We start from the raw sequence: 15,368 nt of genomic DNA on the forward strand, positions 1-15,368 counted from the left end.
GCACAAAGCCCCACCAACAAACCAACAACAGACCTTGAAAACACCAAGTAAACACTGACACATTTTCAAGAGTCTGCAGTGGCAGCAGTTCATTATTCTCCGTTGTTGAGAGACAAGTGGAATGAATTCTTTTGAAGCCATCCAAAACTCATAAGTGCTCTTAAGCTGCCTATGGCTTTATTGAACACCTTCCCCAAAAAGCATTGGTCGCCTTCAAACAAAGAGTTAAATTTGGCAAGTTGCAAAATGCCTACACGTATACACTCAAACACACACATCCATCTCTCTTGGCTACAACAGTGTGTTTACATGCCCAGGTCTGAACAATGAGAAAGTATCAGCCACACAAACTATTGTTGAGTGTAAGAGAGGCCCTGTCCATAGCTCAGAGCCATAATTCAGAAGGGGCCATTCACACACACACACACACACACACACACACACACACACACACACACACAGTGGCATTGAAAGACTGGGAATGTCAAAGTTCTAAATCAAGAGAGGTCTGTAGGAATTCCAATCAGCAATTAGCATGGTCTTTGTTGGACGCTGAGGGCCCCCACGAAAGCCTGGGTACATGGTGTCTGTGTGCATGTTTGTGTGTGTGTTTCTGACTGTATGGGTTTGGTTGAGGAGGGTGCTTGGCAACTCTGTCAGATGCCTTTTGTCTCATCTCAGACTGTTCCAACTGCATTCCTGACAAGCTGACAGGTTCAGACAGGCTGTTGCACACTTCCACCAGAAGTGATTGTCAAGTGTAGCCTCAGAGGGTCTTGGGTTCAATACAGTTAGCAACTGTATATACTGTAGTTCACTACTGAACACACAATAATTAGAGACTATGGTATTATCTCCACTGGTATTTACTTAAAAATACAAGGTGAAAGTAACATGTTGACATCCAATTTACAACAAATTTGTAAACCTATGACATACGTATAGTCCCTCACCAATTAACAAACAATGAATTGTATGATAACCAACCAGAATTGTACAGTCACAGAAGAAAAATCCCAGCCAGCATGATTGCACGTTGGTCTTTCATGACATTCCAGCATGAGCCATCTAGTGTCCAGACCCCTAGTTCCCATCCTTCTTCCTTCTTTTTCTCAAATGGATAACAATAGCCCTATGTTGGGCAGGAATGTTTCTGGCTGCCAAGTCCCAACATTACCCCTCAAACCCTCCAGCACCCCCCCAGTCCACCTTTTTCACCTCCCTCTACCCTTCCTGGGCATGGAAACCAAGTGATAAAAGAGATGGTGTGTGCATTTAACTGTGTGAATGTGTGTGCAAAAGATGTGTCGAGATGGCACAGCACAAACGCTCCACCAACATGGTGAGATCAAGGGACTTTGATGAAAGCTCAAATCCTTAAATTTTCGAATAATCTGTTATGTCAGCTGTTTTGTAATCGTACACCAGTTTGAATACCATGTCTGTTGACCGTAATGGTTAGTTGTTATAAAATATCCAGGGTAAGCCTTACAATACACACCAGGTTGATGTGCCGTATAAACACACGTGCATGTCTTTTGCTGAGCGTGGAGTGGTTTCAGAGGGTGTAAGGGCAAACCGTTTGCCTTGCTCCAGTTTGGCTCAACTGGGCTATAGATTCACTAAATCCAGGCATTCACAATACAACTTTTGTTGTTATTTGGTAGTTTACTGGCAACATATGCCATCTTTGTCATCATATTGTGTAATGAGAAAGCTACTTTATGGATAAATTTTTTAGGCAATTTGTCATTTTGCAGTAGCGACGACAGTAAAGATGTCATCCTATCCAGTTACTGATATTTTCTTAAATCTTGTTTTGTATGCAGTTTCAGAATGAGTTTAATATGCATTAGGGTGCTTATTTCATGGTTGAGTGGTTAAAACTAATAGACTGCATTGATAATGCTATCAAAGATAATGTACGGTAGCAAACATGTATACAACAACCTAACAACCGGATAAGGTTATTACCACATTTTATTTAGTTACAAATGACCACAAATAAACGAATGTCATGTGAATAGCAGAAATAAATACAGGTTTTCAGAACAACACAGTGGTTTAAAACACATTGGATAAAAAGACATGCACAACATAATTAAATGGAAAATGTAAAAAAATAAAATAATAAATAATTAAAATACCTTGAGAATAACCAACTTTAAAATGTGACGGCTAATTAGCGTCATCGTTCTAAAAGATCCTAAAACAGAGGTTCTTTAAAAGAAATGCAAATATGTTTCGCATCTCAACTGACTTGGCAGGTGTTTCCGTGGAGACGAGAAGTTTCAGTCGATGTTCTCGGTGTGAAAACATGTTGAAAAACTGTCAGACTGCTTCCCTTCTCTCACTTCTTTGAGGCCTTCTCCACAACCCAGTCAATTACCTACATGAACACAAGAAACGATTCCTGCTTATTAGGGGTTAGCATAGGCATTTCTGTCTCTCATTCATTTGACTTTTGCAGTAAAAAAAAATATACTGAGATCAATTGCTGGTTGTGGCACCTGTTTGGCATTGCTGCACGCAGCTTTTTTCATTTCTTCGTGGAGACCTCGGGAGGTTTTCAGATCCTGGAAGAGTAGGACAGACGCGTGACTTCCTCATAACTGAGCTAAACGGGCTGGTTTCACATTGTGTCTATGTACGCACACAGTGCAAATGAGGCGGGAAAAATACAGAGGGAACGAGAGAGACAGACTCTATGAGTTTGTAGGCTACAGATAGGTTCAGGAAGGATGTCTCTCTTGATAAAACAAGCCTGTAGGGTAAGAGACAGGAGAGTGGAAGTACTGGTAAAGGAAGGTAAAGCTACAGGTTAGAGACAAAAAAAGAGAAAACAAGGACAGCGATGTAGCCATCACTCTGTTTCCATTGGACAGTTTCGATGTAGCTTTACTGCCCCCCTTACCCACGCCCTCAAACGGGGGACGTCTTAAAGGGGGTGAGTGAGACTGACCTTCAGATAGAATTTTGAGATTTCAAACAGCCTCTGACTGCAGGCGCTGAAGTGCTCGTGCTGGCCTGTGATCCCGTGCTGGTTCAGTGTCTTCGCCACAACCTCTCTCAGCATCTTTACCAACAAACAGGAAAGAACTGAATTTTAAAAACCTGTGTGTGGGGGTTTGGTCCTTTTTGTTTGGAAAATAACTACCAGTTAATTCTGGATTTATCAACGGGGCTTCATATTTTTCTAGTTCTAGTTGATAGGACTTGTTTGCATAGTTATCAGAACAAACCAAGGTCATTCTGCTTGATACCAAGCAGCTGGATCGGAACAGTGTGTGTCTATGTGTGTGTGTCTTTGTTAACCAGTGTGGTGTGGCGACAGTCTGGTGTGGTAATCTCCTTCACATTTTCTCATCAAGAACAAGCAAAAGTGCTATCCTGTCCCCAGGAGCGTCTAGAAACAGCATGAGAAATGAGGGGGGGGGGGGGTTACCCTGATGTGTTTCTGAGAGCGGGACTCCTTGCTGGTCTGGTCCCCCGCTCCTCCCTGGGGAGGCTGGCGGGCCTGGCGGGGGCATGGGGGCCCCGGGGGAGGGTCGGGGAGGGGGGCCCGTCTCGAAGCAGGAGAGGAAGAGGACGAGGAGGAGGACTGGGTCCTGATTGGCTGCTGCCTCAGAGCCCGGACGGCGCGGTGTGTGTTGCTGCTGCTTCCCTGAGAGCCCAGACACTCGCTGCTCTCCGACTTGACCAGCCTGCACGCAACACACATGTTCACACAGGCTTGTGTTATCCAGTTAGTGTGAGTTAGTCTCTGTGTGTGTCTGTGTGTGAGAGTAAGAGAGAGAGTAAGAGAGAGAGTGAGGGTAAGAGAGAGAGAGTCAGAGAGAGGGTAAGAGAGAGAGAGTAAGAGAGAGAGTGAGAACAGACAGACAGAAAAAGAGAGTATGCGTGCTTCACAGGCAGCAGTCTTGAAAACAGAGACACCGCTGTTGTGTTATTTCTGATTTCATTCCCTTGAGACATGCAAAACTATCGCAAGTTTGACTTCCCCGGCACACTTCTCTGAAGGAGGATGTGTCCTGCTACAATCCTGGTGATAAGTCCTGCTTATCCTTCTCTCTGGCGTGCAGATAGATAAACCTGACTGCCCCGGAATAATCACCTGAACAATCTACAAGCAGCAGCTAACAAGGAACTGCTGGTGACTAAGGATACTGGGCTAAGACTAATACAGAGACAAGCTTAAGACCGTTGGGTGCTGTGGAGTCACTTAAGTGTCTGTCAGACCAGGCAAAAAAATCCTCCCTGAAAAGAGTGCTTGATTGACGGGTGTTACACATATCTAAAGTAAGCCTAATCCCACACTGGGAATCAAAACCTATTACCAATAAACCGACGATACACAGACACGAAGCTGGTAAACTCCAGATCTCTCTAGCCAAGTCTGCATGTGAGGAAGAGTATATCAACCACACCCTACAAACACCAACAGCCTATTGGCCACAAGCGTGGGTTCGCGACCTTTTGCGCGGGTAACCAGCAGGGTCTGTGTCCCAGGACCGGCGCTTGAGGCGGGACACGTCTGCGTTCTGCAGCAGCAGCGACTCCCCATCCGGGACGCTGCCTGGCTCTGACAGCACGGCAGGCGAGGGGGCGGGGCTGAGGGCGAAGGCGAGCGGGCAGGGCTCCCTGGTGCAGGTGGTCTGGGTCTCGTAGCGAATCAGGCGCGACTGTAGCTTGACCATGAGCCAGTCGCGTTCCAGTGCCTTGTGTTTGTCCAGACAGAACCTGGAAGCGGGGAGAAACACGAAACGGCTGTTGAAATGGAAGCGTTTGGACGGAGGGCCAGGGCACGCCTGTACGGGTCTGCCTGGGGGCGTCGGGGGGAGGGGGGGGCGGCAGGTGAGGTGGACCTACTCTATGCCGTGGTAGTGGGAGCTGGCTGCCTTGCTGAATGATAGCTGGGTCACCTTCCGTGGGGTCAAGTCAGGAGACAGCTGGAAGGCATTTCCCCTGGAAACAACAACAAACAATTTAAAAGTCAAAAACACATGTTTACACACAGACACAAACTTAACTTTGACATTGCTAACTGTCTAAAAAAATTGACAAATGTACGTGTGATTATACATTTTCTGCCAGCTCAGAGCTCCTAAACTCCTAAAACTGGAGACAGAAATTTAGTATTAGCTTTGTGAGTGCCTTGCTCCACTTGCAATCTAGAAACACAAAACACCCTTAGTTGTAGCTCTCAGAATGTAATAAATCTTACACAAACTCTTTACTTTGTCTCTTACATAACTAAACAAGCGCATGAAATCCAAACGACTGCATGTCTGAGTGTCTAATTCATGCTCACGGCACAGCTCCCTGTGAAGAAGAATGGAGGCCTTTCTCTGAGGGGATAGTGACAGATGAATGACCCGCTTGCGGCCCTTTCAAAACTGCTAAGGCACATCATGTTCTCTCCCTTTCATCCTTTCAATCAGTGATCAACCTGACTTCCCAGCTTCCACTGGCTGGACACAAAGTAGACCAATTATTACATTTTAGATAAAGGACCGACTTGTCGGATATGTTTTTCTGCACACTAGGGTACAGGTATTCCCTGTCGATACGTGCTAGGTATTAAGTGGTGTCTGTGATAAGACATGTGTGTACTAGATGATGTGTATGTATTTGTAAGGCATCTCTCTGCAGTTTGGAAGGAATGTGTGTGTACCAGTTAGAGTGTCAAATATGTGTGTACTAAATATGGAGTCGCATACAGGTAGAGTGTAAACTAAAACTCTGCAGCTATGAAGCTGGTCTCTAGTGTGTATACTAGCAAGTGTGTACCCCTGTCCTCTGAGGAGTTGTAGAGGCTGCAGTTCTCCTGTGGGCAGGCCGTCGGGGGTGAAGTGTCGGAGCAGCTCCCTGGCGTCCAGCGTGGCTGAGGCGACCCTGGGGCTGTCTTTAGGACCCAGCAGACTGTCGGAGGAGCCAGGCCCCGACAGCAGACCAAATCTGACAGACACACACGCACACATGGGTACAGAGTTAAACCATTAGATTCATTGGCACACAGAAACGTGTGGTTTGACAGTTGACATGATAGCATCTGCTAACTTTGTTTATACAGTGCTAAACCCATGCTCTAGTAGAGAGCTGTGTGTGTGTGTGTGAGTGTGTGTGTGTGTGAAAACGCTCTTTGTAAACATGTAAGCCTCCTGAAAGTGGAATGACGACGTGAGAGACTGACCTTCTCTTTTGGCGCCGACTCTGCAGGTTCTCAAGGTTCTTCAGAACGCTCCTCTCTGGCCAATCGGATGTCTTGGAGCGCTGCCTCGACTCTGCCCGAGCACACAGATGGTTGGCTAAACAGAGGCACTGAGATCTGCAGCTAGGTCTAACAGCTAATCAACTCATTCTTAGTGGATTTTAGCAAAACTGTTTTTAACAGTTAAAGCATTCAGGAAGAGGTGTAATTATGTGTTTACTTACGTATACACATACTGGGTGTGGTCTTAAAAAAAAAGCACTATTATCCAACCCTGCCTGCACGCATGTTTACTTGAACTGTGTTGTGAATTTTGTTTTTTGCGGGTGACAGCAGAAAATAAAATGATTACCGGAAGTCTTGGTGGCTGTGGTGGAGGGGTTAGCTTGATTCTGCTGCTCCTCCGGCAGACAGGGGGCAGCGGAGGGCGGCCCGGGCTGGTGGATCTGCAGGTACTGCTCTCGGGCCAGGCTCAGCAGAGCCCTCAGGTCGTTGACAGGCACGGTGCCGGGAGTCTGGGAGCCAGCCAACCTGCGGCCTGAGCACACAAGCAGAACAGGGATACAGTACTGGCGGTTCATGTTGACGTGTGTGTGGTCTTGTTTAACCACCCTTGTGGGGACCAAATGTCCTCACGAGTATAGTGAAACATGAATACACCTTGTGGGGCCTTTTTGCTGGGCCCTAAAACTTCAAATGCTTTTTTCATGGGGTTTTAGAATTAGGGTTAGAATTACATTAAGGGTTTGGTTAGGGATAGGGGTTAGTGGTTGGCAGTAACACAATTCTTAATGGGAGTGAATGGTCGGGCCCAACTAAGATAGAAAAACAAACTTGAGTGTGTGTGTGTGTGTAAGGTTTGGTGGACTCACGCAGGCATTCCTTCAGGACAAGCGTCTGCATTTTCATCACGCTCCTCTCCCTCTCAAGCAGCTGGTCTCCGGTCAGCCGCGGCAGGGGGCGGAGCCAGTCAGCAACCTCACCTGCTGGGGGGAGAGGGGGATGAGTCAGGGACAGCAGAGACTCTGGCCTTCTAGGCAACTTTGTCAAGATAACACCGACTGCCTCTGATCCGATACTTATCCGTCACTGATAACATTATTTCGAGTCATAATACTGTTCTGTTGTCATTACTGACATAAGTATGTACAAAACATCAAACTATCTATTCATCTATCTAAAGTAGTAAGAATATAAACAAACCAACATTATTATGTAGCCACCTTGGGCTGGGTCATGCAGTCTCTGAGGATACAGACATTCCGTTCCATATTTAACCTGAATAGTTACACAATGAATACACCTACTTAACAATACAGTTTGTTATAAGACAGTCTCACATAACAGCAAACAGGGAGAAGACCCAGGAGAAATGTTTATAAGGGAAGTGTTACATTGAAGAAGACAGCATCTCTTTTGAAGCTCTGTTCCATAAAGAGACACTGTCCCATCTTAGATGAAGACCTTGAAGGGCACTGGAGTTTCTGCTCCGATTACACAAGCACGCATCTGTATCCGTGCGTGTTCACGCAGGCACACACATTCATTCACACACACTTCACCATCTGAAGCCAGCGGGAGGTGGCATTACAGAGAGTGAGAGAGAAAGAGTGAGGGGAAAGAGAGAGAGAGGTGTTACAGCACGGTGCTTTGCCTTCCCCTGTGTCTCTCTCCAGGATTGAGGCTGCCTTTTCTAACAGGCCTTTGCCATTCATCTGAGCAACCAGGGGGTGAAGAGTCAGAGAAGCTACTGCATTGAGACTGTCTTACAACTCCAGCACCAGAAGAAGAAAGAACACTGTGTTGAGCAACGGAGGAGAAGCTGGTTACGGACATCAGTAGAAGTCTATACCCTCTCCATCCCTCCAGTCATCCCTCTGAGGAGAAAGTGCAGAGCCCAGCTTGGTAAATCAGCCCAACAAAGGGAGGCCTCTGAGCCATGCCTGCCCCACAGTGCTGTAGATCAGCCTGACAGCAGCCCACATTAGACACCGACGGAAGACCTAGACCTCTGCGGTCCGTTACTGGTCAGGCCATAAGTCGTTTGAGTCATTCAGTCAACAATGTGGTTTACAACTGTGGAGGGGTTGGGAGGGGGTTGTGGTGGCTTTCTGAGGAATTCTCTTTCTTTTTGAAATCTCTAGGAAATCTCTTTCCTTCCTGTCCTCCTTGAAATTATCTTTGATCGAACCCTAACTGGGTAGGTGAAACGTGTGCTCTGCGCAGTTGTTCCTCATCCGGCCAGGTCAGACGAGGAATTTCCCCGTGCTAGGCAGGAACAAAGAAAAGTGGTATGATAACAGTATTCAAACAGAGCCCAGGATGCTACAGACGGCTAGGGTGGAGTTTCAAACCTCTTAGAAACCCTTTCTGCAAATAAATAATTCCTGGTTAAAAGTTACTACTGTACATACAGTTCTAAAGTTTTCATCCAAGTCTGTTGTGTTGTCAGCCTCTCACCTGAAGACGACAGAGACTTCTCTCTCAATAGGCCATGGATTGTCGCCATGGCAGCAGCTCCATTGATCTGATTGGCCGAATGTATCATGCGGGCCCTGCAGGCCCCGGCCTCTGACCCCTGAACCAACAGGAAGTAGTGAGCGGTCTCCCCCTTCACCTCGACGTCAGGAACTGCCGCAGACCAAAAAAAGATGATTAGTCTAGAATGTTCTATTTGTATAATTAGAGCAACATTCATCTAGGGTCTCAGAAAAAGACAGGCCTGGTCTATAGATAACCTATATACTAAATTAATACAGAATTCACGTTTGTCAATTGTAGTTTTTAGCTTCATTTGTTGTGTGTGGACTGGGCTCCGTCTCAGACAGGTCCAGAGGAGATGAAACACAGACCACCTACCAGGCAGAGTCTTAGGACCCTGGGCCACAAACTCCTTCCACCTCAGAGAGCTGAGCTGGCTGGCTGGAGGCTGGACCATGCTGCTGACCACACAGGACAGAGAGAACAGCGCCCCCACCTGGATACACACACGCTATAGAATGGGACCACCTGAATTTCAAAACTACACCTTACACAGGCTCTACTGTGAATGACTGATGTTTTAATAGGATGATAAGAGAGGTTCACTCTACCTTTCCACATAAGGGTCTGAGCTGGTCCAGAAGCAGTTTAGCTTTGACCGATTTGCTGGAAAGTCGCCTAGTGTTACGAGTTAAGGAGCTGTGACGTAACACAGTACCCTAGCACGAAGTGGAGACACATCCGTCCATAAAGGCCAGCTAGAGGACAGCTGTTTAGAGGTCCTGTTGATAATGTTCAGCCGAGTCATGACACAAGTAGCAAATCATTACCCAGCAAACTGGGTTCAACGTACCCAAAAGTTGGTTCAAGGTTATGTCTGCTCTGTAAATAAGTGACTGTCTGTGTTTCAGACTAAAGTATCTATTGAGTGTTTCTGTATCGAGACCAACACTGGTGGAAAATAACATAAAAAAGGTCTACATAGTACCACACTTCCTCAACCTTGAAGGCACATTGAGGGCACAAGAAGAGAGAAGAGGAGGAGTGGAGATGGTGGTGGGAAGGATACAGTTCAAACTCAGTGCTGGAACGCAAGAAGCTGGGGAGGTCAGACAAGGTCACCATCTGGACCAGGTCTAGGACAGGCCGGTAGTACTGGTACACCTAAAATGAGGTACACACAGAGAGAGAGAGACAGAGAGAGAGAGAGAGAGAGAGAGAGTAAACTTTCCCATGTGACCGATGCAGAACTCTATAGAATCTACAGGTTGGCTTTCCCTATTGGAAATGTGGCCTTCCATAAAATGGGATGCCCCAGTGTCACAGGGGTTGAGTGACAGTGGTAAAACTGCTGTTTGCATGTTTTGTACTTTTATTGACCCTCCGCTTCCCAACAGTGTCAGCTTTGTTCACCCACTGTGTCAGGTATTAACAGGCTGCGCGTTCGTCTGTGTGTGTGTATGTGTGTGTGTGTGTGTTTGAGAGAGAGAGCGGAGCGAGGTTTAATAAGTCGCTGGCATGGCTTTCACCCAATCAGCTCCCTTTCCCAGAGGTCGGGATAAGCCCCAAAACCGATTTCCCAAACGAAAGCGAGGAACTGTTCACAGGTCACTGTGAAGAGATTGAAACTCATCGATCCAAAGACTGCTACCTCTAACACTTTAAGTTTCAGAAAAACAACAAATACTTTTCTTTTCAAACACTTTCAACTACTCTTCCCAAAAACATCTACTATTAATCAGACCCGCAGGTTGACCTCGTTATTTCAAGGTTTTATGGAAGGTGGAATCCAGTTCTCATTTGTTTAAATTTTTTGGGGGGGTTGTGATTACAGTCTGTGGCAGTTCTGTTCATTATCAGACTAGTGTTGAGCTCAAGGTGGGGCGCTGTCCTAATATCACAAGGTGATGATAGAAGCCCTTACAATACACGAACACACACACACAACATCCACTCACACCAACCCGCAAGGTGAAATGAAACATTGAAAAATGTCACAGCTAACCCTCAGAACCCAAACCTCTTCCTTAAACTGGTCCTCTTCACATTACTGAACATTCTCACCATACCACAGTCAGACAACATGGATTCCAGAGTACTGACAGTGCAGATTTCCCCCTCTCTTACTCCGTTTCAGTCGCAGTCAGGTGGAAGCATGGAGAGGAGCAGATGGCTGCCGTCGCGTCAGCTAAACCGTAACCACGGGAGACAGCGACGCTGAGTTACATCTCACAACAATTACAGACTCCACAGCAGCACTTAGCATCATATAAACATGGCGGGAAACACAGCTTCGCTAACGACGCCAATCAGGAGGGAGTGGGTATGAATCACAAAGTGTGTGTGTGTTGTATTTGTGTGTGTGGTGTATGTGGGGGCTTTAAATGGCTCAAGGGCAAGTCATATACGGTAGTTTATCCATCTTGAGATTGCAAGCTTGTGCACGTGTGTGTGTGTGTGTTAAGGCTGCTCGGTGATGGCAAAAATCATAATCACAGTTATTTTGGTCAATGATGACATCAGGATTATTTGATCCTATTTACTCAACAACATTGGATACATCATGCATTTATGGAACTACTTTTTTATTTTTACTGTGGATTTTTGAAATATAATTCAACAGCAAAGTAATTTTTTAATACATGTAAAACACTTATATTATTTATTATAAATCCAGAAGAAATTACGAAAGCCGATCTCATGTCTTAAGAATCTCAGGGAATCCTGATAAGGATGGAGGCCTATTTAGTTTGCCAGCTAGAGGAAGAAAAGGAGGATCCGACAGAGCGCAGCTTTCTTTAAGGGAGGGGAGAACTCATTTTGTATTGGTGTTTGTTTGAACACCTTCACCTTGAAAAACACCAGTCAGTACTGTCGCACTCCCCATTGACAGGCATTTGTAGTCACGACAACCGATACCAAAGAGCTGGGGGTGTAGCATGCACATAGCAAACCTGGTCGACAGTGAGTTTGGGCTTTTAGGGAGGAGGAAGCGCACGGCTGTAAAGGAGAGGTGCACTGGATTGATAACACAAGACTAAACGAGAGCATTGCTGAAACAAAATGCGGCACAAAAATTGTTTTCTCTCAATAATTTAGTTTTCATCATTGTTGGAATCGTAATTGAAGATCAATTTCAACCAATCGCCCACACCTAGTGTGAATGCATGTGATTAATCGTTTGCGCAAAAACTCATTAAAACAATATTTCGCACTCTCCCTTTACTGATGACATCTAGGGTGTGAAGTGAAGCAGGCTGCCTAGAGTTTAATCAAAGCGGCCTCGAGTCTTCAGTGGTAATAGACTTCTCATCCGTTTGAGCGCATTGATTTTTCAACAGGATATTTCAGGCCTTGATACAACTGTTGTTTAAACGCCTGCCAAGTGAACCCTCACCTCAACACCTAAAAAGATACACACTCACGAGACCAGTACCACACACACACACACACAAACACACTCTCTCACACTCACACACACTAGGGGGTAGAGTTTCATTAGGAGGCTCGTTACCTCTGGGTGGAGTTTGAGGTCGGTGTTGTTCTGGGCTTCAAGGTCAGAGGTCATAAGGCTGCTCCAGGCCTGTCCGTTTCCACATCTCAGAGAGAAGCCCTGGAACCTTAGCTCTGCGACACCCTGACAGACACAGAAAGATAACACCTTTATCTACCATTTTCATAATAAAAGAGAACAAAACTGACAAACTGGAGAGGAGTGGCAGTAGGAGTAGGAAAGAGCATGTCTGTAGACCCACTCAAGGAAGTTACATGTCTTTTACATTTGCATTGTAAATCAGCCAAAGTCTGCAGCAATATTAGATGGATAGAATCTGGGTTAGCAGCAGTCTTTCGAGCAGTGATTATAATCCTTCCTATACAGCAGGGTGTCCTCTTGTCAGGCACTCCTGTACACCCATGGGAGTCGGTTTTTAGTTCCAGGGGATTCACACAGTGAGTCATTTAACAAGTACCTTCTGTCTACCTTCTGAAAGGACGCGACTAAAAATAAAGTTTTGATTGTCGTCACGTTGTGCCCCTAACAAACATGTAGCTATCCGGCTACTAGGAAGGGGAAATTATTCACAGCACGTATATCGGTATACATCAGCTGTGCTCTCGCCGTCAGTCTACGTCTCCCGAAAGAGTGATCAATCAAAGCTGAGTCATCAGAGAGGAGGGGTCATGGGCTAGGCCAGGCCACAGGACTGACAGCTGGTTCCCAGGCCCTGCAGGGCTCAGCTGGGGCCTGGTGAGCTGGGGCTGGAGACCCAGGGAGATGGCCTGACCCCTGGGAAAAATCAGGTCTGGAACTTAAAACCCTGAACCCAAAATGTTCTAGGACTTATCCGATTCAAGGTCAGATTTTGGGATTAGGAATGACTTTACACACTCACACCCCTTCACTACAGTACTGAAACATTAACATTAGTTAAGACATCCCAACATCTCTTCTAGATCTCCGCTAAGGATATATGAAAATGATGCACCCCCTGGTGGTATTGATATATAATTACACCACAGTTGAGAAATAGTTTGGAACTATAATTATAGGCAACAATCGCTACAGAGTAACGTTTTGAAGGTGTACCGATATTACCTTCTTCTCTCTGATGAGAAGCCCTCCTCTCCAAAGCTCATTCTCGTCAATGCAGGTCTCTACAGCACTGGGATCCATTAGGCTGGCAGACAGGTATGAAGCTGATTTCTGCCAACTAGGGAAAAAAGGTTTCAACATTATGTTTAGCATTCAGTGTTGAGAACGTTTGAACAATCTACAAACAAAAGGCAGTTATTACTCCTGAGAATTTCTAAGCCAAAATCTTACGCCACATTTTGAGAAAAATCTGGTGTGATCAGGTGCAATTACATATAATTATAAAGCTTCAAAAATTCATAGTTGAACATCCGAGTCACTCACAACTATTGTAAGACCTTAATGAAAGCAAGACAGGATTTTTTGGTAGAAAAATAAAATAAAAAATAAATAAAAGTCTTACTGTCATATAAAACACACAGGACATGTGTTTAGTTAGAAAGGCACCCTTACCCGACAGTGTGTTCTGTCACTATGGTCACCTTGCCAGAGTGCCAGGCCTGCATTTGTTTGAGAGCGCCCATCACGGGGAGGACGTCTCTCAGGCCAGGAGGCTCCTTATCCACCTGGAGAAGGATCACATCCAGCAGGGCCTTGCCTGGGGAGGGCACACAAGGAAACAGTTGAACACATTTCATGTTGGTGTATGTCAAATGTTTGTGTGGTAGTCTTTGTGGTTGTCCTTCTGAATGCGTGTCTGTTTGTAAAGTCTATAGTCTAGTTGTATTTATCGAGAGAGAAATGCTGTGCTACCTGGAGGTGGAAGTTTGTCGGATAGCAGGTGTAGTCCCTCTGCGGCTTCTTCATACAGCCTAATGGAGCAGACAAAGTTGGCATGTTCGAATCAAGAGAAATATGAGGGGGGGGGGGTTGTAAATGAGTAAAATAGGTGATATTCTGTTCATCAAAGCAATCTTGCTCCACAACTGGAGCAACAACGGATACTTAGTCTAACTTCAAGGTATTCTGAGTCATTGATGATTTGCTTGTTATATCTGTGCTGCATGACTGCTATGCAGGTGACCCAGCATGCATGACCAGACAGTCATGCAGTGAGCAGTTGCATCTCACTCTGTCAGAGGTGGCATGTCCGCCTGGTTGCTCGGCTCCTCCTGGTCTGCTAAGGCACTTAGACACGCCTCCAAGGCAGAGGGACTCTCCTCCTCGCTGTCGCTCTTCTGCAGTCCTGCCCCAAGCTCTTCCCACTCCACACTGCAGTACTACAGGAAAGAAACAGGAACAAAAGATGCAATTCCTAAAAGGTGGAATTGTGTAATTATACTGATCACCACAACTTGTAGCAGCACCTCAGCATCATCTTACCTGAGATGTTCCTTGGCATACCTGGATGCCAAAGTACCACTTCTGACATGCTGGAACTCCACTGAGAGAGCATGCTGCAGAGACAAGATACGGGTGAACTGCGTATCTTCAATACATTCTGTCAACTATATTTTACTGAGCTCAAATGAATTTACCTGGAATAGGAGAAACCTTCCTTTTTGAATGACGACTTGAGATGTCACCAAGTTTATTATATATCTGCTTGGCAACGTCCAAAGCTAGATATAAATAAAGGACAATTTTTACATTTACTTGTTAACTACATCGTAATGCTCATCAAATTCAATATGAACACAAATGGTTTACTATCGAGACGGATTAGGGTTACGCAGTGAAGTAGTACATTCCTGCTACAGTAGACTACGTAATCTGTGCTAATACTGCTTTGTCTGTATGCAGATATTTGCTAAAAGCCTCGCTTGCATATTGCTACCATGGCAGTAGATCAATGTGGGTGACTTACGTCTAAAACCATCCGAGCATTTATTGTCCTCTTGGTTAAAAGACACAACCAGCACGTACCGGTCCATCTCGTCAAATCATTGGTTTTATGGTAACCTAAAAATATTATTTCCGCGCTCTAGTTGATTTACTACCTTGTCTAGTTAGCAAGCTATCCTGTTAAATTTCCCCGCTCCGTAAAGAGGAAGTGAGCGACTACCAAATATTGTGAAGTTCCGTCGTAGTGTCATGGAGTTACTTCAAAATACAACCGTATGGAAACGCCGTTTAACCTGA

The 15,368-nt window shown here is 45.5% G+C and overlaps 1 protein-coding gene across 2 annotated transcripts; it reads right to left on the bottom strand.

Moving 5' to 3' along the window:
* Nucleotides 1–1,962: 1,962 nt before the first annotated feature.
* On the bottom strand, nt 1,963–15,297 carry mtbp (MDM2 binding protein). Of its 2 annotated transcripts, none has more exons than XM_062464856.1 (22): nt 15,094–15,297; nt 14,765–14,848; nt 14,610–14,683; nt 14,358–14,506; nt 14,040–14,098; nt 13,740–13,884; nt 13,290–13,404; nt 12,207–12,329; nt 9,762–9,856; nt 9,304–9,370; nt 9,071–9,188; nt 8,672–8,842; nt 7,084–7,194; nt 6,564–6,749; nt 6,194–6,284; nt 5,791–5,958; nt 4,870–4,965; nt 4,474–4,740; nt 3,446–3,704; nt 2,963–3,076; nt 2,511–2,576; nt 1,963–2,389 (listed from the first exon to the last, which is right to left on the bottom strand). In XM_062464856.1, the coding sequence occupies exons 1-22, from the start codon at nt 15,158–15,160 to the stop codon at nt 2,351–2,353; spliced, it is 2,664 nt and encodes an 887-aa protein (XP_062320840.1). In that variant the 5' UTR covers nt 15,161–15,297; the 3' UTR covers nt 1,963–2,350. The 2 variants fall into 2 exon arrangements, with proteins under 2 accessions (XP_062320840.1, XP_062320839.1); XM_062464855.1 differs by having other exon boundaries at nt 7,084–7,197.
* Nucleotides 15,298–15,368: the final 71 nt, after the last annotated feature.

Source organism: Osmerus eperlanus, chromosome 7, assembly GCF_963692335.1.
Source record: "Osmerus eperlanus chromosome 7, fOsmEpe2.1, whole genome shotgun sequence".
Lineage (NCBI taxonomy): Eukaryota > Metazoa > Chordata > Actinopteri > Osmeriformes > Osmeridae > Osmerus > Osmerus eperlanus.

Bases quoted from the DNA above. Each gene is read 5' to 3' on its own strand.
- mtbp (XM_062464855.1), bottom strand. From the start codon at position 15,160: ATGGACCGGTACGTGCTGGTTGTGTCTTTTAACCAAGAGGACAATAAA. The intron at 12,330-13,289 runs GTAATATCGGTA...TGTGTCTGTCAG, and splicing joins TTCTCATCAGAGAGAAGAAG to GGTGTCGCAGAGCTAAGGTT. The intron at 9,189-9,303 runs GTAGAGTGAACC...GTGTGTATCCAG, and splicing joins TCAGACCCTTATGTGGAAAG to GTGGGGGCGCTGTTCTCTCT.